The following is a 23,728-nucleotide window of genomic DNA, read 5'->3' on the forward strand; positions in this document are numbered from 1 at the left end:
TCAGAGAGGCTGTGTCGAGGCTGTCTCCGCTGATTCACATTGGCTAATCATAATCAATTGATTTCGGCCGAAAGAGACAGAGAGTGTGTGATGGGCAGCGTCTGAGGTGGGGATAAATGAGAAGTCACAAGAAATGCGTTACTCTTTCCTTTTTTTCAGCTCGTTTATTTGGACAACACTTTTTTGCACAGATTATACACGATGTTTCCTCGGTCGATACAAAAACTGCAGGACTAATTTTTTTTTTTGTTCATTATCATTAGTATCATCATCATCATTATAATATTACTATATTAATATTATTTTTACGATTTTAATAGTTTTTAATTATTGTTATTTTTAATCTTGTCGAGCGTGCCTTTCATTTGTGTTAACGTGTTCAAGTGTCCGTGTATGTGTGTATGTCTGTGTTCGATCGATAGCAAGTTTTTGTCCGATGAGTTATACACATATATTGTTTATCACGGACCAGTCGATGACGGAGTTTTTTGTTCGCGAACGAGAAGTGCGGTTTAAAAAGCCTCGTTCGCGATTTTATGTAGCTTTTTTGTTCGTCCTTTCATTTAATTATTTTATTTTTTTTTAGTTTTTGTTTCGTATAGAACGCTGTACGATAACTGAAGAGAAGCAACAACGTGAATCTTTTGTGTGGCGGATTGAAGTCGCGAAATAAAAAATAATTGTTTACAAATAATTAATTCATCGTATTTCACCGTGTAGCAAAATGTCCCGTCTTCTTTATAATTCTGTTCTGCTAAACAATCGCATTGACCCTCTTCATTCATTTAAATGAAAAATGAACGCGATTTCTCGGATTTCAAGATTTAAATTATGCATTAACGCCGAATTATTTCTTGTTTGTAGAAAGAAAAATATATACCTGTACAAGTGGGCTGAATGAAGATAGTCAAGTTCGAATTAAGAAGAGCGGAATCAAGCTCTTATTATACATATATTTTTTTTATAATTAACATATATACTACACCGAATTATTTACATCTATTGATATAAGTTTTCTCACTTTTGTTTCTCGCTTTATTTGTCTGTATAAAAACTATATATCCCGTACACGTGTCGAGAAGAAGCAATGATGTAAAAATCTGTAGTGACGTTTAAAAAAAGGAATGCGAAAATCCTTAGGCAAGTAAAAAAAGGAATATATAATCGTTTCGGTGGCTATACGTATAACACGTTTCGGGCGTTCGCTGAGGAGGCAAGAGATTGCCGAACTTTTCATCGTTCCAATCTATCCCATGTGTGTTAATTCGCAAACAAAAAAGTTTGCCGGCGCGTGTAATAAGGCTGCGGTTACGCGACGAGTTATCTTCTTGCGAAATTATCGCATCTCGAATTTCATGCATATTTATGCCGCTTTTGAAAAGAGCAGAATTATACAATGTATCTATGTACTTGGAAAAAATTCGAAGCGACGAAATCTTTTTTTCTTCAAATAAGTTGTGTTATATCTTGAGAGAAGAGCATAAAAATGTATAGATCGATTATTTTAAAGAGTCAAGAAAGTTATTTAGTAGCTGAATAAGAACATCTTCATTCAAAATATGCACAATTATAATAATGCAGCTAGACGCAATCTTTTTATTGTCCGGACTAATCACGAATGAATTTCTGTCGCTCGAAAAATGCGGCTCGCAAAAAAGCATAAGCGAAAATACAATCTGCCCAGCTATTATGCCCGCAAAAGTGCTTCTCGACGATAATTTCGCTTTGCTGGCGCTCTTATATACTCCCCCTCCTAAAAATGCAAAAAGTCAGTAAAACAGGATTGCCGGGTTGGAATTCCCACAAGAGTCTCTATATATACGTAACGATGAGCGGAGAAATTGCACGTTAGCAAAAAAAAGGTCTATACGTATCCATAAATCTTTCTGCTAAACTTTAGCCGTTATTAAAAAAGGTAAAATCGTGTAAAAGCGCATAACGCGTATATTATAACGACGGTCAAATTATCGAGTGTGCAACGTCTTGCCTTGTAATTTTTTTTTATCTGAATCTCATTGCCTGAACCACCTTTTTGAACAATAATAATTCATGGCTCTCGCGAGTCGAATATAGGAAACAAAAATATCGTCCGTTCGCGAATACAATCATATTTGTATGTATATTAACGGTATACAAAGGAACGATATTATATGTATAAATATATATATATCATGCGCAATGCAACAATATTACACGCAACGCTATCTTTATATAATTCACGTACAACAACAAAATATTCTTCCTTCATATTTACGTATGTATATTCTTTTCCTCTCGATTTTCTCGTCCTCTTTTTTGACAACAATATCAGTCTGAAGTCATATACTTGTCCGCTGCTTCAACGATTATATATATAGAACTGCCCCTAGTTAACAAGCTTAGTTGATTTTTTTTTGTTTTGTTTACAATCACATTCACAATATTCTATTCATCGATTTAAATATATACGTAACGCACGTGTGTTTCCTCTACATTTTATTTATTTTTTGTTTCTCTGCTATTCTTTAATTGTAATCTCTCGACTTAGCCGCCGATATGTCTGCGTTTTAATATGGCACTGCACGATGTCCCATCGGTCCCTAAAGTGATTTGTGTTGGCCCTTCTATACAGGAGATAATCCGGTGAATTTTTTTTCGCTTCATTATTAACGAGTGCTGCTCGAGCTCTTTTTCTAAATATCTAACGAAAATCACTGTGGCTGTGACAATAATATCACTAACTTCAAATTCACTGCGTGACTTCGATGGCGGTACACCTATACGTAGGCGTGTAACAGTGTTATAACAGCTCGATATTGCGAGAACAGGTTCTTTTCGAAACTCATTTTACTTTGAAATAAAATTGCAAGCATACCGAACGAAGTAAAAAATTTAAATTTGAAGGATGGCATGATGTTGAACGATTAGGGAGCAAGTAACAGAGCAAGAAGACCGATCAAAAATACACCAAATCCTTGGCTCCCTGAATTCATTTCCGTTAAAAGGTCGAAATATAGAAAAATAATATCGCTTATTCGTTGCTCGTTTAGTCTTTCATCGTGTTTTTTTTCTTATTGATCACGTATATTTTATGTTTTGGTTATCTCTGTGCTCTAGTGTATCCCTTCGATGCATCCATCACAGGAAGCACGTGTGCATTTAATGATTTCATTACGACGCGGAAAACACATATGGCCTGTGAAGCAGATTCCTTTATATAATATATAAATATGCGTGTATATTTATATCCTTATACATATCAAAGAGTACGAATGGAGAGCTTCTCGAAGGCTTTGTTCTATTCTGCTCTGTTTCTGTAAGCTCGCCCATTATTATTATTTTGTTTTTTTTTTAAGTACTCAAATTTCTAACACTGGAATTCGTAAAAATATAACTATTTGGTCATTCGATATACGTACAATGGCACATTATGGGGTTCGGGGTTCTTTCTTTAGATACGGTGTAATAAGCAACACTCGAGATACACATATTTCCTCAATTTTGAAATTTTCGTGTTTTACAGTGACAAAGTGAGAAAGAGATATATAGATATTACAGAGGTACAATAGATCAAAGGGGGAAGAGCAATTATCGTAACATCTACGAGTGTGTATAATATTCCTAGTGTCAGTGCGTGTGTTATCCTCTGTTGTTTTACTGTTATATGTATAATATAAGAAAGAGAATTAGATTATTTACAATTACAAGAGGTGCATCGTACAGCCAAGAATGAGCTATATAATCGCTTCACAATGCGAATAAGATTTAATTGTTTATTAATTTTTTTTTCATTATTTTAGTTTACTTTTGATTCTCTATATAGTCTCTCGTTGGTATAGTGTATTATGTTCTACTTTCTCGCGTATCGATGGGAGCTCGCGGCCCCAGTCACCGAATCAATGCTTCTTCACTTCGTTTCTACCTGTGCTGTTTCATCCCTCCACTTATCATAATGAAAAGTTAGTCTAGAAAAATAATTTCTTCTCGTGTATTGTGCAATTGCGAGGAAAAACCAGTGACATTTATCTCCTGACGATGATTCGAGGTGACTCAGGCGCGCGGCTAGTGCTCACCGAGCAAAACTTGTTGCGACTCTCTCTCTCTCTCGCGCGCGCGCGCGTGAACTGCCCGTGTAAGGCTGCGGTGTGAACGTTTTTTTTTCTCGCCTCAGAATATCCTAGGATATTTCACTTGCAGCGTGATTAAGAAGATTGAGAACGTTGAATCTTTCGAGTTGTAAAAATTAGGTTAGAACGAGTTAGAACGAGTTCGTATGTTGCGTGTTTGTGAGTGAGTGACAGTTGCTCGGAAATGATTTTCGCTCAGACACATAATAGATTATACAAGACGTAGTTTACAATTTACCAGAAGCGACAAGTGCATTCAGTAGTATGTTTGTTATTTTCTTTCAGTTTCCCTCTAGCTTGTAGATGATTTAAGTACGGATCGTAGCAGTTCTGAGCGATATAAGAGACAATTTCAACGTATCTATACCTTCGCAAAATCATTCAAGTTGTTTTTCCTTGTCATCTATATAATCGTCTTTAAAATACGTACACAATTTATACATTAAAACGTAGTAGACTGTACTTCGGTTTCGGTAATTTATGACTCAACCAGTGTAGCTCAAGAAAATGAAGCGTCATAAATACTTCAACAGAGTCTCGTACTATGCAAAATATGTCAAACATCAAACATTTTGTCAACTCGGTAAAAACTTTCAATTAGCAAAACCTATCTAAGCCCGGCGAATCATATCATCGTAAGTTCGATAGCTTTGCCTGCTTTTCTGACCGCATCATCGTAATTTTCGTGTTGTCAATTCTTTAACCACTCTTATTACTTTCAAGGATTTACATCATGCGTACCGCTCCGAAGCTAATATTTTTTGAAAACCGTGCTCCTATGCTTTTCCTCCGAACTGTCCACGTGCTGAGGACAGTTGGGTGTCAGCATATAATGAATAAAATCTTCGAGCCATGTTCTTTCTTATTACATATTAACCCTTTTGTTTATTTGTAATATATTTATAATTGTATATATAATTTTTTTCTTGCATATATATATATATATATCGTTTGATAAAGAATATATGCCTTAAAACTAATTCAATCTGCAAGCTTACTTACACTAGTCGTTTTATCATAAAAGAATCATTTGAGCCTTCGACGTCGAGTCTTCGGTTGGTTATACAAACTTAAGCTTGAATAGATAAACCCAAAAAGATTATGTGTATACAATAAGAAACTTAAAACTACAACGATAAAAAACAACGAAAATCAGATCCACTAGTGGTCATGGCGACGAAAGGAAAGAAACTACCCCTGTTGTCAGATCTAAATTCCACAATTCCGCGATTGTCCAATAAAAGGAAGAATCGAGATCGAAGGCGTCCTTTACTGTACATGATACATTCGCACGTACAACATTCTCGCGGCTATCCGAGAGTGCCCAACTTTCGGACGGACGTGTTGTCTACTTCATTATACAGTCGCTTTACTTTTCACAATATTTCTTTTCTTTTCTTTTTTTTTGCTTATATTTTTTCCCTTAAAATCGTGTATCATGTTTTCCTTATATGCTGTATATATCACGTTGATGTTCCTTACCATTACAGTGAAGATAAAGAGCAAGAGAAGTGTCGACAGCGGAGATTTCTGCCTCTTCTCTTGAGGAATGCTTTTTTTTTTATTTTAAACATAGTGCTGCGAAAGAGTTTTAGTTACTTATCTTAGCTGAGACGTACGCACAAATCGAGGAGAAGAGGGAGAGAAAGGAGGAGGAAAGCTTCTTCATCACGCAAGGATACATCGGAAAACTTTACACATGCATCGTAACGAAGTCGAAGCTGTCTATTTCTCTCTCCTCTTCTCCTGGCTTGTGTTAAGTGTCGCTTATTTTATTTCGGAACACATTTCTGCCGCTCGCGCTTCATTATTTTTTTTTCTTCAATTGTATGTTTCCTCTGTGTGTCTCTCGACGAAGTTTCCCCTCTCTCTCTCGAGGCAACTGTGCGTGTGTATACAATTATGTCGTAGTAACGTATATATTAAGGTGTCGGCGCTCTTGCATATATTACACGAATTCTCGTGCTTAACTTTGAGCTATAGAAAAACAACTGCAACGTAGTAGTATACATAATATAGTCATCGAAGGAATGTGTGAGCGAGCAATGAGTATAAGTACCGAATTTTTTTTATTCCTGTGCGCGTAACAATTGAGACTTACATTAACCCCCTACACCCCAGCCTTCGGCAAACTTTCGATAAAAAAATATCGCACCCATCATGTTTCATTCGCGAACGTTCGCGAAAAGTACAGTGTGTGTATGTGTGTACACGTAAAAAAATAGAATATAACGTTTCTCTCACGGCGTGTGTGTGTGTGTGTGTGTGTTCCGTGTCTCCGTGTATGTGGCGCGTCGCGTGCCTACATCGTTCAGAGGAAATAACACGCCAGCGCATGAAACAATTTCCAATCCCGTTTCGCCGATACAAAAATACTTTGTCGCTCGCGAACGTAAATTGCCGCAAGCGGTCGACACTTTTTTTCTCTCGTTGGAACAGAATGAAAAATTTCGTTCGACTTGCGCTGCACGTATATACGTATTAAATAGCTATAGTATATAACAGAGCTGTTGTTCAGCAACTGTATGGAAGTGGCGTAACAAGTCTGTTCAGGACTTTCATTACCGCTCGAGTATATTGTAACCGAATGAGAAAAAAAGGTAGCATAAGAAATTGAAGAGAGAAAATCGGTGATTACTTTGAGAAATAGGAATAAAAGACACACGCACTATGCCTTGAGTATTTCAGACTCCTAATGCTACACAGGCAAGAATATCCTCTACATACGTTTGTGTCTTTGTGGCTGTTCGCGCGCGAGCCGTGTCTGGACGTTAAAATGAAATTGAGCGAGTCCCCGAGTAGACATCCTTTGTACCAACGCTCCGCTTTGCCGGCGATCGGTTGAGCGGAGCGTCGACACGGAGAACGACACCGAGGCTCGCGTGTCATCGTCTTTGCCTCGTCGCTCGAGTTACAAGTACATACAGCTCCGTCTTTTCGCGTGTAATCACGCGAGTTGCGTAGATATAGTATAGAAGTGGTAGCAGTAGTAGTAGTAATAGTTGTAGTAGTAGAAGAAGGAGCAGAATAAGAGAGAGAGTAGAAGAAGTAGGAAGGAAAAGCAGTAACAGTAGCAGCAGCAGCAGCGCTCACTCCCTCGTGTAGGTGTGTGTTACATCGGCATAGGTTGCAAATTTCAATGCGGCCGTCGTCGCAGCAGCGGTGACATCAGCTCAGCCTTTCTCCTGCTTCCACTGGCGCCGCCTCAGATGCGTCAGGTCGAGCCTGAGGAGCGCGAGCAGACTGGCCCAGAGCTTGGTCGTCATGGTGGTTATCCTGGGTCGGGTTCGTCTCCACCGCTGCTGCTGCTGCTGCCGCTGCTGTGACTGATGCCCCGTAGGCGAAGACGCGGCCGAGGACGAGCCTGAGCCTGTCGTGGTGCTGCCGCCGCCTGCACTGAGGGGAGAGACGGTAGCAGCCGTCTGCGTCTGGGTGAGGACGATGAGGTGACGGCGATGCCGGCGTCGGATGCTGCCGAGGCGCAAGGAATCGGGAGTCGCCGGCTCGCGGAAGTGGTGCTTCAGTAGTTCCGGTGGTTCGGGCTCGCTCCGCCTGAGGGGCCGGTCGAACCTGGCTGCTGCTGCAGCTGCTGTCCCGGCTGGGCTGACGGCGATTGCTGAGGTTGATGGCTGCTGGTTGAGCTGCTGTTCAGCGCGAGCCTCTGCATCTGGCGTATGACCGTCGTCGCGTGGTAGGCTTGCTGCAACCATGAGACAACAGGGAGACATTCCTTGGGTTGATCCTGCACCGGCAGTGATTTGGCGGTGGGGGGCCACAATAACATACACACACAGAGAGAAACACAAGACGTGGTCAGACGCGTCGTGCTCTAATGGAATTTTACTAACCTTCCACCTCGACTTGGCGAAGTTCTTTTTAAGTTGTTCCGATACCGTACCGTGGATGTTTTTGTTGCTCGCCGCGTTGCCGGAGATCCTGCACAGAGCGAATTCATCGTGACGTTAGTCCACGCTCATATAGCGCATCATAGCAATATAATTTATACAAGTCAGACACGAATAATTATCATAATTATACACAGTATATGAGGCGGAAATGTTCGCGCGATACACCTCGCTCGGACAGTCGTACGAGTACGAGCTTTTAGCCCGGGACAGCTGGGCGAGTGAAGAGACAATGAGGCTTTAAACGAAATAAAAAAAATTCAGCCGTGACGTAAGAGGCCAGAGAGCGATAGATCGAAAGAAAAAAGAAAATGATCGTCTGCAATAGACAGACACGCATGAGGTTGGCCAATGAAGTCGATTATTAGATCGATATAGCGAGAAAGTGTGCTCGTGTGCGTGGACAAAGAGATATTAGAATGACACATATGGCTGTCTCCGTTGAACGTATGTACGAGAGAACAAAACACTCGGATGCTGCGAGAGTGAGTGAGTGAGTGAGTGAGTGAGTGAGTGAGTGAGTGAGAGAGAAAGAGAGATGAATTGCGATGCGTTTTATGCGACACACACTACTTACTGGCTGCGAGAGCGACATTACGTGCGCTATACACATGTATACCTATAGATACGCGCGGCGCACTCGTTGCGCGCGCGCGCGCTATATACCTGGATCGGCTCGTCTATCAAGAAATCGAGCTTTCATTCCAATTGAAAAAGCTACTCGAAATTCTACGGCTAAGTGCAAGGCTATTTTTAACATTGAATCCTCATCCTCTCATCGTCCCTCTTCAATTTCTCTATATTTACTCTCTCGCGTATGTATACGTGCGTGCTCTATTATGCGCAATAAGTGGCGCAACTTTCTACAAAAAATACGAAAAACAAAACCAACGAATTATAGCTCGATTACAATAATACAATAGTCTCTCGTGTGAAAGCTCGCTCCCTAGAGGGCGCTCAGAAAACAAAAGATCTAAAAATCTCTAGAAAAATTAAAAATATCTGCAATTCTAGTGAATAAATAACACAGAGGCAATATACAATAATAATGTAAATCCTAAAAACAGTATCTCGGGCTACGACGACTCACCAGGGGTGTCCAAGCGCCTGTTTACACGTGTAGCGCTTCTCTACGTCGACGCACATGAGCCTGCTGATGAAGTCCTTGGCCGAGTCGCTGATGTCGTCCCAGTACGGCGAGTCGAATTCGAATTCACCTGCAACATGCGAGTGTGTTACTCAATCGTCTTTATCGTCGCAAAAAAGCTGCCGCGTTGCGCAAAAAGCTGGCTCATCATCGTCATATAATGCGCACCTTTGAGTATCTGAGCGAAGAGGTTCGCGTCGTTCTCGTCGTAGAACGGAGGATAACCGCACAGCAGTATGTAGGAGATGACGCCTATGCTCCAGACGTCGACCGCCTTGCCGTAGGGCTTCTGGGCCAGCACCTCCGGAGCTGCAACGAGCGTAGGCGTTAGAGTCGGTAAAACAGAGCGTCGGTAAAAGCGCTTAGGGCGACTCGATACTTACCGACGTAGCCGGGGGTGCCGCAAGCGGTGGCCATGATGCCGCTGTCCTCCATCTTGGACAGTCCGAAGTCGCTGATCATGATCTTGCTGTCCTCGTCCGGGCTGTAGTAGAGCAAGTTCTCGGGCTTGAGATCCCTGTGCACGACTCCCTGCTCGTGCATGTAATCCACGGCCTCGAGGACCTGTCTGATGAGACTCGACGCGTCTCGCTCCGTGTACGAGCCCTTCTCGACGATTCTGTCGAACAGTTCGCCTCCCGTCACTCTGCACAGGAGCCGAAATGAAAATCGTTTTTCAACTCGCCCACGTCGAGAGCAAAACGACGATTTTACCGACCGAGTGCGTTAATGCATACACACGCGCGTAGGCAGTGCCCTTTGAAAGTCAAGTGCACGTGCGCGAGCTTTCGTGTCGTTCGGCGATAAATTACAGTCGACCGCGGCTTTTACACGGCCGGTGAGTTTTACACGAGCGAGAGATCAACCGGACGATATTGTCGGATCAGCGTGTGTACTTGGTGTCTTCGCGGTCACACATAACACGCTATAATAATTCATACGTGGAAAATACTCACAGCTCCATGACGAGGTAGACCTTATGCTTGTCCTCGAAAGTTTCGAGCAGCTGCACGATGTTCGGATGCGTCAACCTGCGAACAGAGAGAGAAAGAGAGAGCGCACGTAGCGCCGGGAATTTGAAATTTCGCCGATCGCATGTATACCTACACACGTTTATAGTACACAAGCTCCCTTTTATCCCCGCAAGCTTTGCATGCATGCAGTTTGAGTCATATCGAGTGTGATGTGTACATCGCATACACACAGGCAGAGACAGCTCTGTGTAGGAAGTGGGTTAGAGCGGCGCGCGGAGCTTCGACTTTTCGTCTCTCTCCGGATTTACATCCCCGGAAAGCTTCGCGCTCCGCACCGCGAACACATGTTATTCTCGTGCAACGCGACACCCAGACACGAACAGAGAGAGAGAGAGAGAGAGAGAGAGAGAGAGATAAAGAGAAAAGAAGCGCACACCGTCGCGCTGTGCACAATTACATAAGTGTAACAATATTCCGCAGCAGCAGCAGCACAGTTTTCCATTCGTCGCATCGTCTATATCGATCGACATCAGGTAGTAGCAGCTGCAACACACTATATAGCTGTATACATCCGCAGCCTCGTCTCTCTCTCTCTCTCTCTCTCTCTTGAAATTGAAAAAATCAGCGCGACAGCGAGGAGAAGCAATTCGGAAAAGTCCGTCGCGGGAAACTCGAAAAGCTTTTAAAAGCTTTAAAAGCCTGACCTTGTCCCGCGCGCGCTGCGGCCTCGGCAATTTCTCGAGACGCTCATTCGATTATTCGTCAAGTGGGCCGCCGGCGCACAGGTGAATCGCTCTCCCACTGTACTTTTGCATCTGCCGGCGTCGCCCTTGATTTCTATTTTTCGATAGCCCTATACAGCGTTCTCGAGTGGCAGTTTTCCGATGCGTCGACTCCGAATGTACGTATAACCGGCTGTTTCGCTTGCGGTTTTCGCGAGACGTCGAAGCGCCATCTAGCGGCGGTGAACCGCGCGTCGCGAGTATAGACAACAGAGAGAGAGAGAGAGAGAGAGAGGCAAGGCCGCGTGGTCAGCGCATATATAATCCGCTCCGGAAATATACACCCTTTGGCTCTTACTACATGAATCACGAGAAGCGCATCGACTTGTGTGTTGTGGGCGTGTGCATACAGACTTCTGTATATCCATCGACTGATGTGCATGAATTTTTAATTCTCGACACTACGGCATATTGTATGCGCGTATAAAGTCTCGGAAAATATGCCAATTTCTCATATACATACGTTATCGAAAGAAACGCAATACGTGCCATCGCGTAAAAACAGGCCGAATTCTTTCCTCTCGCGGCGCGTTTTATCGAATGTATAACACAGCGCTGTATGCACACACTGCAGGTTGAACTTGAAAGCTCTCTCTCTCTCTCTCTCTCTCTCGGCCCTGTGGTTCTCCCTCAAGGATGCGCCCCACGCGATATACATATACACCCGCCACGAGGCCTTTTTTCCTTCTTCTTATCGCGATGCGTGCCGAGATTGATCTAGACTCGTAATTCGTGAGCTTTCAGGGTCGCCGGACACACGATTATTATACACACATAGATATAGTAATATACTTATATGCACAAGTTCAAGCACACACAGACGACACACATGCGTAAGTGCACAATATCAGCATATATAAAAAGCAAAATACATGCAACACATGCGATGCGTGGGTGGATCTATGTAGAAGGGCGTGAGAAAATCAATCCTCCAAAAATGCAACGGCGAATTATCAGTATAGCCGTCGCGTGTGTATATATAGGGTGTATATAGAGCCGCGACGATTGATGAGTTAATGTGATATATATATATATATATATATATATACAGCGTGTCGTGCAGCGAGGCGATTGTGTGATTCTATAGACTGTGTATCGTGTATCAATTGCAGCGGCGCATGCCTTTCTTTCTCGCAGCCTTTTATCTGGCACAAGCGTATTTTCGTCGTAAGTTCGGACGTTGGTTTTTCGGTTCGGGCTGATGCGAATAGTGCGCGAGATGACGATCTAAAAGGCGATGATCGCGAAAGTCGCCGACGGCGTGTGGATAATCCATCGGCTAGCCGGTAGGTATATACATCGATCTGTCGTTTGATATACTCGAGTCGGGTTAAATTTAAAAATCAATGCTCATTCTTTATTCATGAGCGATAGAGGTAAGAAAATAGCGCGCGGGGTCAAATTGAACAGATAAGAATGTCTCTCTCTCTCTCTCGTCCGCCTACTGGAATACATTATATTCCTGCTTTTTTCTGTAATCGGAAAACTTCTCCCTTTATCATACTTTTATATTCGGAGGAGTTATAAGGGCCTTTGTCGAGTCGTTTTTCGCCTCGACGAACACGACTCGTTTCGCCGGCGACAATCGTATCGGCGATCAACATAACGGTGTATCGATGTTTTATTGTGTACACACGAATCTCTCAATACACGCCTGTAATCGCCGTCGAATCTCGGATACCGTTATGTAGACTCGCATACCGATATAATACCGAATGTATTCCTTATCGGCGACTTGCTTAATCGCTTCCGCGCGATTAGACGGTAGTAGTCCCACAAAATTTACTCGAAAGAGTGTCTACACACTGCGAGACAAACATTCCACATCGCAGCGCAGGAAACAGCTGTGTGCACTCGAGAGAAATTTCGTCGGGACGAGAGAGCCGAGTGTTATAAGCGGAAAGTTTCGGATGCATTGCGAGTCGCCATAGTGTTTGTCTTTGCGTTTGTATCAATATTGGACGACTCTTTGCTTCTTCCTCCTCTTTTCCTCTCTCTTGAGAGAAAGAGACAGAGCTGAAAAAGTTTAGCTCTACGTGTTTCCGGAAGCCCCTTCGGTATATAAATCATCGGGGGCGTGTGACATTGGATTATAGTACGTATATCGTTACATGAATATAGGGAGAGATCGTCTATAAAGCCTTTGTACGAGCGAGGATTTTTAATAAAGCCGCACCGGCATAATTGTAATTTGTTTTTCCGACCCGACGTCGATCAGAGCGAATATACAAACGCGCGCTTTTGTGCAGCAGCAGCGAGAGAGAGAGAGAGAGAGAGAGAGAGAGAGAGAGAGAGCTGTGAATTATTAAGCGTCCGCGCTTTTATCCGCATATTTTAATATTACTTCGCCTCTCTCTCTGCGCACTTCTTTCTTTTTATCGCCGCGAGCGTGTATAGCGAGGTCGGCTATAGAGCCGTGCTACCTTTAATCAAGTTAATTAATCCGGGGAAAAGGGCGTTTAACAATTTCTCTGAATTTTTTTTCCCTCTCCCTATCACACTCGTTCTTCCGCGAAAACTACTCGGACAATCGAATTCCACCTGGAATATAATTCCAGCGTCGCTTTTATACACGCAGTACCTCCGAGAAGTTTTCCCTGAAGTATCGAAGAGTAGAGTAAAAGAAAATCGCCGAGAAGAGTATAAAAGACAAAAGGTCGCGTCGCCGAATCAATAAGCGAAGATCCCCCCGGTAATTTTCCATTTTCCGAGCTGATTCTGCTGCAGCGACTCGAAACGACTTTTACGTATATTACAGCTCTGCAGTGTAGTACGAGGTTGCGAACGTTTCGTCGCGAGCTATAGCGTTTTCTCGAGGATACGCACACAATGGTTTCACGCAAAGCTTATCGGAAGCGAAAGTTCTTGAAAAGAAAAAGAAAACGAGCAGGTATTACACGCCGTCGCATTAAAATTCAAGCCGATTCGAATCTCGGGAGATAAGCCGAGCCGCTAGAGGGCGTCCCCGTCGAGCTCGACCGATAAAGCAGCTCCCTTGGAGAAAAAGCGCGGATCTACGTGGGGCAAAAATTTATACAAGCTCTCCCTGCGGATTCGGATCTTGACGATACTCGCACACGAAGACAGAGAGACAGGCGCAGAGGCCACAAATTATCCGATAACTACGTGCGGCCGCAGGCACTTCCGCGTGAGTATAAAAAGGAGGGTCGATTTTTGAGACTGCGTTTTTCCTCGTTTGCACGAGCCTATATATTTAATCCCCGACAAATTCCTTGCGGAGAGACTATAAGGTCGTCGCGAGCTTCCTGATGGACACTTTTTTCTCACCCGTCGCTCACTCTCGGGGAAAATAACTCGGTCCCACTGCGGGAGAATTTAATTTCGTTTGATTTTACGACTTACGTGTAGTGCGGGGGGGGGGGTTTAATATATATCGTTCCAGACAGCAGCGTGGGTGGTGCAACAACGTTACACGATCTCTCTCTCTCTCTCTCTCTCTCTCTCTCTCTCTCTCTCTCTTTCACTTTCGAGTGAAATTCATTGTAATGCGCGTCCTTCTCTCTGGAAAAGCTCCTTTGCGCGTATGCGTGTGTGTATCAATTCGAGTTTACTCGCAATAAAGCGAGAATTCTCGCGACTTAAATTGCATAAGACCGTATAAAAGCAGCAGTCGAGCTGATCGTAAAGCATATACTAAGGCTATATTATGGTCGTTACATGCGCGCGCAGGAGAGCGAGAAAGTCAAAGCTCGTCAAAACCTTGCGAGCGCTTACGAAAACTTGGCGAAACATCGTCGAGATAATTAGCATAACGAGTCGATTGTTTACATAATCGGTCATAACCGGACTCTCCGCTGCTTGTATGAAACTAGAGCTATAAACGCGCTTCGGACGACGATCGAGGTCACGGCTCTCCTCTATATCAGAAAAGTGTATTCGAGAGCTTTTGGCGTATCACGATTTCGAATTCACGCGCCCAGCAGCTCTCTATCGGGAGTGTAAACACACGAGGAAATTTCGCGGGCATCGATTTTTAATTCACTGCCCACCGGAGAGCTTGCAACTTTAATGGGCCGACCTTCCGCCGAATAATTCAGTTCTCATATACATACATATGACAGAAGCGATGCGCATAGAGTTGTTTCTTTCTTTTTCATAATAGTATACATATGTAAGTTTCTCGTGACCGAGCCTCGTCCGCGGCTATATTAAACTCTATTTGGCCTTTTTTTCGTCGCAGCACACACTACTTATACGTTATATAGCGTGACCAGGCGAAGCTCGCTCGGATTATTAAAAAACGAGTAGTTCGCGGTAATTCGTATTATCGAGCGCGCGCAATTACCTGTACGTATGTATTTCAAAAACATCCGTCGGCCCATTAGCTCGACATGAACATTTAGATGCGTGAGCTCGTTTGAATGTACAAGAGAGAGAGAGAGAGAGGAAGCGATTCGTCTCTTTGAATATTTACCGCTATGCTGCAGTGCAGAGAGCGACGAGTGATAAATTAGCGCAAAGCGAGTATTCGCGGAAAAAAAAAGAGGAGAAGCTTCCTATTGATCACGAGACGGAAGAGAATACACAATTGCATTATACACACACACACACACACACGGCTATTATATGCGTGTACACAATAGGCGGAGACGGCAGTCGATAGTCATCGCGTTCGTTTCTTTTTTGTTCATTCAAAGAAAATCCTCTCGATGAAAGGAGCCACGAGTGTCAAAGGCGACGTTATTTTCGTACACACGCGGCAGCGGCGCGGATAAGCATCGGCCGCAGTATATAGACGTCGAAAAGGACTCGTGCGTTGGCCGGATCGGCCGAGAGAAAGTTTCTGATGTAAGAGAGCGTATTTCTCATGCAATGATCGCGGTAGTAGTGGCCGGCGATAATATCCTAAAAAGAAATTACTATACCCGTAATCATTGTATAATCGATACGATTTTCAAGGCCGCCGCCGGAGAGAAAGTTTGTTCACGCGCGTTTTGATCGATATCTCTCTTATATAATATACACTTCGGAAAAGGTAGAATAGTGTATCGCGTTTATTTTTAGCAACTCGACTGGTATTTTTATCTCGAGTTATCAGAGGACGAAAAATTTACGAGCTGTCTTTCTGGATTTCGTCTCTCCGAGCCGGTCACGAATCCACGGAGAGACGTGTAACCGAGTGCAGTAGGTGCGCAATATAAAAGTTGGCACGGCTCGTAAAGCGCGGATTTTTGAAATACTGCCGGGACGCAAATCTCCCTCCCGCGATGCAGCGGAAAATTGGAAACGACGTGAAAGCCCGGAGCTCGACGTGATGTAACTGCGTTTTTTGCGTCTTCCGCAATAATGTTTTATTTATTATATATATTTTTTTTTCTAAATTGAAAGGACGAACTCGGCGACTGTCGCGCGAAGCAACAAGGAAGATCAAGATGTACATCAAGGCGATTCATCGTCGGATGTCGGCAAATTGGATTTACATGTATACACAGAGACAGGCGGATCGATATGTACAACTGAGCGACGACTTTTGTTTCGACTTGGCAGCTGAAAATTCATTTTTCGCGCCTCGGCGATAATTGGCCGATTAAAATTCCACGGCGGCGAATCCGCCAGTCGATTAATCGTTCAATCGGCGCTCGCTAATTACTGTCTTTCTGTCTCTCTCTCTCTCTCTCTCTCTCTCTCTCAGAGTCGCGCGCGACAGCTCTCGGAAAGGAAGCTGGCTGCCGGCGGTGCTCGAGAGAGAGAGAGAGAGAGAGAGAGAATGCGATATCGAAATCCTTGTAGACGACGGGGCGACGACGACGACCCACGCGCACAAGTGGCCTGTACCGGCGGCAACTATCGTAATTGGATTATTGCCGTCCATTCGACGCAGTTTCGATCTGATTATCCGCTGCACCTCTATAGCTATAGATATACACGGCGTATAAGCGTGGGAGTATATGTAGTGGGGGGGGGGGTGTCGTTTGGTGTCGAGTGAATTTCGAGCTAACGGCCGGGACAAACGAAGCAATGCGCGTGTAATATCGTGCGGAGTTTACTGGCACAGAAAGAGAGAGAGAGAGAGAGAGAGAGAGAGAGAGAGAGAGAGAGCGACACACAGAGCTATATAAAGAACAAACAAGAATTAACGGGAGGGACGCGTGTGCGTATAACAGAGAGTGATGCACGATGCGGCGGTGTGTGTCGGGGGCACTTAAACGAAACTCGTGTCGAGATTAAAGAGGCTGCGTGTGTCGTGTGTTATATTATATCATACCCCATACGGTGTTGTTACACATGTGCGTGAGTATATAGAGAGAGAGAGAGAAAGAGTGATGAGTGTGTGTGTGGGTGTGTGTGTGTGTGTGTGTGTGTGAGAGAGAGATAGAAAGATTGGCAGAGTGAGAGATGGATGCGGTTGCTCGGTTGATGCTTGGCCCGAGGAAGGGCCCACTTACCATTCCTTTTCCTCATTATTATCATCGGACTTGAGTGGCCCGTCGCCACTGTACGACGTCACGCATCGACTGAACCTACGGATTAACAAGATAACGCCGCTGTTCATCACTGTGTCACACACATTATATTCAAATGTTTGTTTTTGTTTTCTTCTCTCTTCCCTGCACCGTATCCCTTTTATTTTTTTGCATATTTATATATCGTATATCGTAAATGTCCTTTGTTTCTGTTTCAGTAGTGAGGATGTGTGTATCGCGCGGACTATACAGGATAAGATGTAAAACGAGGCTGTATATATGCTTTGGCGCTAAATTTTCGTGTGCCTATATATAGTCAACGTTGCAGTAGTGATGCGTATTATAGTATATCTTCAAACGCGGCGCGCGTTTTTTTTTTCTCTGTCGAGCGAGACTTTGGCTGTGAATATGGGGGAATGTGGACGAGTTTGTTTCGAATCTCGGGAATCTTCGCGGCGCATCGGTTTCTGGGTGGTCTCCTCCGCTGGATTTCGCCGAGAAAAATTATAGTGTGCGCAGCGTTATTGTATATAGACGTGTACGCGAAGCTTTTTTCTTACACAGGGACGCATGTAAGTATAATTAGTGACTGGTTAGTATAATACGAATCGTATATAACACAGCAGTTATATATATATATATATATATATATATCGTGGCAGCCTAAAATGCACAAAGAATGTATAATAATATATTTTATATATATATATATATATATTAATATATATATATATAATATAGGGGGAGAGTCTACTATCTTGTTGCTTGATTAGTATAAAATAAGAAACAAAAAAATTATACAAAGGGAGAAAAATTAGCAACGAACACAAGGATCATACTCACAGCCAGGCCTTTTGTAAATATGTTAGTTCAAGAGTGTAATAACAGTCTTGTGTGTGTGTGTGTGTGTAGTATATACGTATACAGTATTCATGTATATAGCACAAATATAAACAACACGATGTTAATGAAGCAGCTTTGTAAAAATATATATAATAGATATGTATATTTATACAGTTATATGTATATAGTTCGTAAAGGTATATATAAAAAGCAATATAACGTATACATGTTTAGCACTGCCATGGTATTTTATAGTTAAAAAAAAACTACGTCTATATATAATATGTATATAAATATTTACACACAGATCAGCACATTGCGCATAATATATAGATACAAAAGATATCGAATAATATACAAGGATGAGCGTATAAACCTTTGGATTTTGCACGGTTATGTATCGTACACGAGGGAAAGAATTAAAAAAAAAAAAATGCGATTATAATAATATACTCTCCGCAGAGTGTAGTAAACGGATGCATCGTCCGATATATATTATACAACATGCTCTATAAAAAACGTGGCAGCAGCCGGTCTTCGTAACGTAATCATGAATTCGAGTCAGTCAAAAAGTAGTATATAAGTATGATAATAATAGAAAACAAGTTCGCCGAAGCGACAGAGAGTAAAGAGCAGTAGTCAACGCAGCGTAACGAGTAAACTCACCTCCTCAGCACTTTGATCTCGTTCTCCAAGGAGTCCTCCTTACCCTTGAGGGCCTTTTTATCGATGATTTTCACGGCGTACAGCATACCCGGCCGGTCCTTACTCTCGGCAAGTCTGACTTCCGAAAAGGCACCGCTGAAATCAAAATTCGTCATTTTTCAAGCTATCCTCTTGCGTAACGCCGCGAGGAAACGGAGAGGAAAATATTCGGGACTCGGCGATTTTTTCCTCCGAAACCGGTTCTGCCTGTAAGTGCGGTATACATACGCGATTTATAATGTATGCGCCGTCGCATACACAAAAAACTGGATCTAAATATAGCGACTCTCGTAGACCGAGTCTGTGTGTGTTCGAGCTTGCAAATTAAATAACCATCGGATTCAAAGGCATCGCACGCGACGACAACGTAGTAACAAACAACGCATCGCTGTGCGTGAAAAAAATAGGCCGTTTGCTTTTTGAAACTATGAAATTGCACTATATGTATATGTGCGTGTGGGTGTGTGTGGGTGTGTACGAACGCTCGGCCTGTGTAAAATTCGGACCATCTCGTCCTTTGGGCGAGGTCTCTATATAAAAGTAAGTTTATATAGTATGAAAAAATCGGTTAATCTTCGACTCCACACACGAGATGCAATTTTCCCATCGGTTACAGCATTTTCATACACACAGACACAGAGCCGACGCAACGGCAAAAACGAAAACAAAAATATAAAACCGTGTCGAAAAACCAGTCGCGCGCGAAGATATCGGTAGGAGAAAACTTTCACCTCATCCCGCGCGGACGAGATCAAACGCATGCAAACGCGCTGCTGCAGCAGCGGCTAATCAATGCCCGTTACGCAATGCGACCGAGCTATCCGATGCAGCGGCGATTAGTTACAGGTTTTTCACCGTCGCGGAGCCTGTGCGGTATTAATGAAACGACTCCGTTGGTCTATACGCGTATATTATAACGGAGGAGAGAAGAGAGTTTCCTATAGGCTATAGTGCAGTGCGCCGCGCCGGTGTGTGATATAATGAATTGGGTAATATGTAAATTGCGATCGAGTGAGAGAGATGATTTATGTAATAGCGAGGCACGAGCTGCGTCGAAGAATTAATTTCCGTATCGAGTTGGTTTATCCGATCGGCGCACGACGCCGGGGATATATATAGAGAACAATGAGCGGCTCTCCTCTGCGGGACTATACTTTCCCCCGAGGCGGCGCGTGTGTGTATAATCGCGCGATTAACCTCGTGCGCGCGAGGTGTGAAAAGCCGATGAATGAATTCGTTGTCGGAGTTGATTTTTTTCATCGATGCCTGTTACGTATGGCATCGTATAGCCGCAGAGCTAATCAAGCGCAATTATAATCCCTCGTATTAAAACGAGACGAAATTTTCGCCGAGGAATAAAGCACCACACGCAGAGAGCGAAGCTATTTCTCTCGATCGCGGGTGAACGTTTTCACACATAGCCATACAGAAATGTACAGAGACAGTCGGACTCTTGCGCGCGCAAGTACGAGGCCGAAGACCCAAATCACTCTTCTGGCCGGTCTCGTTTATCTCACTCGTTTCCTCTCTCTCTCTCTCTCTCTCAGTATATACCCGCGAGCAGCGCTGGGACCATTACGCGCCACGTCCTCGCACGTAATTGACTATATAGCGCTCTGCTTCTCTCTCTCTCTCTCTTTCTCTGTGTATACGTGTGTGTACGAATCGACGTCTTCCGCGGGACAGCTTCTCTTGAGAGATCGCGCGTATAAGCGCAGTATACCTGATGCGTGTTTTTTTTTTTCGAGCACGCGAAATTCTTCTCTCTTATAGAACAGGAGCGATGCTTTAATCGAGAGAGTTTAATTCAGCGGCTGCTGCATAGTGGCTTAAATCAAATGCGGTGTAGAGCGTTTTTGAGAGGTGGTTTTATAATCGTCTCGCTGTGATGCAGCATCGGTTTCGTCACGAGATCGGCCGCAGCTGCGCGCAGAGTGACGACAGTCGTTGCGGAGAAAAAAAGGCGCCGCGATTTCGTTTTTCGCTCGAAAGAGAGAGAGAGAGAGAGAGAGAGAGAGAGAGAGAGAGAGAGAGAGAGAGAGAGAGATCCTAGAATATATACGCAGCGATTTACTCGGCTTCGAGAACCCTATTCCGAGAAGCCGCTCCCCTTCCGCCTCAACAGGTCCGAACACATACACACACACACACACGCACGCACGGCTATCCGCACCTTAATTACCGCATCTCTCTCGCTCTCTCGAATACCGACCGTAAAGTTCAACTCGGCGGCTTCTTTTTATTAGCATTTCAGGCCGCGAGCATTAAAAGCCCACAATATACACGACCGGTTTCTCTCTCTCTCTCTCTCTCTCTCTCTCTCTCTCTCTCTCTCATCGTGCAAATCATCGAAAAAGATTCCCCTAACGCAGAAAAAAATTCCATCTCCCGAGAGCAGCAGCAACTCCGAAATCGGCAAATCTTCCAATACGGAGAAAAATCAGTCGCCGCGCGCGCGCGAATTCCCGGCGGCGGCGCGTAAATCTCGATCAGCCGCGGAATAAGGCGATAAACGCGCCGCGGAAACAACCCTGTCACACCTCTCTCTCTGCTCTACTTGCTCTCTCTCTCTCTCGGCTGTATCTATATACAGCTATACGGCGTCCGTGTGGAGGATTTTTCCGAGAGAGAGAGAGAGAGAGAGAGAGAAGGAGCGAATGGCCGCTGATGGATCAATGCATTATGGATGACGATCGTCTGAAATATCAATCCTAGCGCATGATTATTTCATCACGCTTCGACCTACTTTTGGAAAAACCGGTACACCGCGCGCGCGCACACACACACACACATCAGCGTTTCCGCGATTTTTTCTCTCCCCCCTCGCGTACAAGTGTTCGAGTGCCAAGTTTCCGTTTGCACCAAACACCGAATGCATCTATGCCCCGCTCACGTTTGCACCGAATTCGAAAGTTTCCTTCGGCCGCGGGACGAGCCCTGTGCAACTTGGAAACGACTCTCCTCTCGTGAAAACACACTCATACACAGCGGTAGGTTGTATAATCGCTGTGGCACGGCGGCACACGCCTCCTTTTTCTCTCTTTCTCTCACGATCTCACATATCTGCATCATACACCACAGGGAACGCATATAAGAGTCCATAGGAATCTCCGGCGAATCGATTTTTCTCTCTCTCTCTCTCTCTCTCTCTCTCTCTCTCTCTCTCCCGACCCCCGTGGTCGGAATAACCTCAAAAGAGCAACGTCGCCGGCGATAATCGACGACTATGCGAGTGTGTCGTCGTCGTCGACGACGGCTGCATTTTCTCCCGGTCGTCGCTCGCTCGCTCGCTCGCTCGCGCACGTTTCGCAACGAAATTCATATAGCAGCTCGCATTGCGATGGAGCAGGTATGCGTGCTATACATATATCGCTCTCCCTCTCTCTCACTCTCGCAGCGCCGACTGAATTTCATATAAACTGGAATCGATCGTCTCCGGCAGAAATTCCAGCGATCCAATTCCGTCGCCGCTGCAGAGGGACGATTAATTTCGAGAGAGAGAGAGAGAGAGAGTGAGAGTGGCCAGGGGAATGCGGGGGAAGCAGTAGCAGGAGAGAGAAAGAAGCGAGAGGGAGAAAGAAGAACCGGTCCGCAGCGTGCGAAGGGTTGTATAATATACGGGTCATAAGATTGTAATATATACTCACGTGCCGAGCTGCTCCTTGAGGACGTACTTGTCCTCGATGGAGGGCGACTTGTCGTCCTTGGCATCCTTCTTGGGCTTCTTGGCTGGGTCGCGTCTGCCGAAGAGCGGCATCCTCGTAGCGGCTATTCGCTGGCGCAGAGCCTCGAACAGGTCAGCCGCGGATGCTGCGGCGCTCGGCGACAGCTTGACTGCGACTCCTCCCCCTGCTACCTATCCTATCCTGTATTATCTGGGCCTCACTCTCTTGCTGCGAGCTGCGCTATATGCAGTCCGGGCAAGTCCTTGGCTGACGGCAAAGGGGGAGGAGGGAGGGAGCGAGCAGACGACGCAGCGAGTGTGTATAGAGTATAGCAGCTGCTCGCGGAACAGCCCCGCCGTCGCACAGAATTTACTACCCCGTCGGCTGCGTTATCGTCTGCTAACGTCGTCGCGCGCGCATATCGCGTGTGAGCTGCGCTGTGTATTCTCCTTATCCTCGTGCTCACAGTGTTGTAGCAAAAATAACGAGTGAGAGAGAGGGATGACGGAGACGACTATAATCGCGGACGGTCCGTGTTCACTTTAACGTTTACGCTGCAGGAGACAACGTAGCACACGCACACGCATATACCTATATAGACGTATACACGCGGGGGACACGCGTCCAACAGCTCTCTCTCTCTCTCTCTCGCTCGCTCGCTCGGCCGCGAGTGACTGACTGCGCCGCTGCTGCGCGACGCCGCTCACTGCCCGCCACTCTCTCCGTCTCTCTCTTTCTCCGCGCGGGAGCGCGGCGCCATCTAGCGGACTCTTAACGCAGCTCGAGCGAAGGGTGCGGACGAGAGAGCTTAATTCTCGCTGATGATGATGCCGATGAGGATGAGCAAAGGACGAATTGATCGCCCGGAGGATAGGCGGAGCTCGCGGTATCGATCGGCGATCGGCTTCTCTCGCGCATCTACCTGCACCGTGTGTATAGACGTTGCAGTGCATATGGTGGATCCGAAGGTCCGCCGCGACGTCAGGCGAGGGGAGGCGCGTGACGTCAGGATCCGCGCGGACTGCTTTGAATATTTCAGCGACGCTCGTTTACTCTATACACGCGTTCTTGCGTCTTCGGGAAATCGGATGGTCGAGGAAACGCAGCCGTCTACGTAGACAGGGAAAATAACAGACTATATAATAGCAGTTTTCGAGTGTACATACGTATGCACAT

The 23,728-nt window shown here is 44.8% G+C and overlaps 1 protein-coding gene across 2 annotated transcripts; it reads right to left on the bottom strand.

Annotated features, from left to right (window-relative positions):
* Positions 1–144: 144 nt before the first annotated feature.
* LOC100117454 (calcium/calmodulin-dependent protein kinase type 1) lies at positions 145–23,675 on the bottom strand. Of its 2 annotated transcripts, XM_008214844.4 has the most exons (9): positions 22,535–23,675; positions 18,849–18,983; positions 17,322–17,396; positions 10,115–10,189; positions 9,542–9,804; positions 9,327–9,467; positions 9,102–9,228; positions 7,955–8,042; positions 145–7,806 (listed from the first exon to the last, which is right to left on the bottom strand). In XM_008214844.4, the coding sequence occupies exons 1-9, from the start codon at positions 22,642–22,644 to the stop codon at positions 7,627–7,629; spliced, it is 1,194 nt and encodes a 397-aa protein (XP_008213066.1). In that variant the 5' UTR covers positions 22,645–23,675; the 3' UTR covers positions 145–7,626. The 2 variants fall into 2 exon arrangements, with proteins under 2 accessions (XP_008213066.1, XP_008213067.1); XM_008214845.4 differs by lacking the exon at positions 17,322–17,396.
* Positions 23,676–23,728: the final 53 nt, after the last annotated feature.

This window comes from Nasonia vitripennis, chromosome 1, assembly GCF_009193385.2.
Source record: "Nasonia vitripennis strain AsymCx chromosome 1, Nvit_psr_1.1, whole genome shotgun sequence".
NCBI classification, from domain to species: Eukaryota; Metazoa; Arthropoda; class Insecta; order Hymenoptera; family Pteromalidae; genus Nasonia; species Nasonia vitripennis.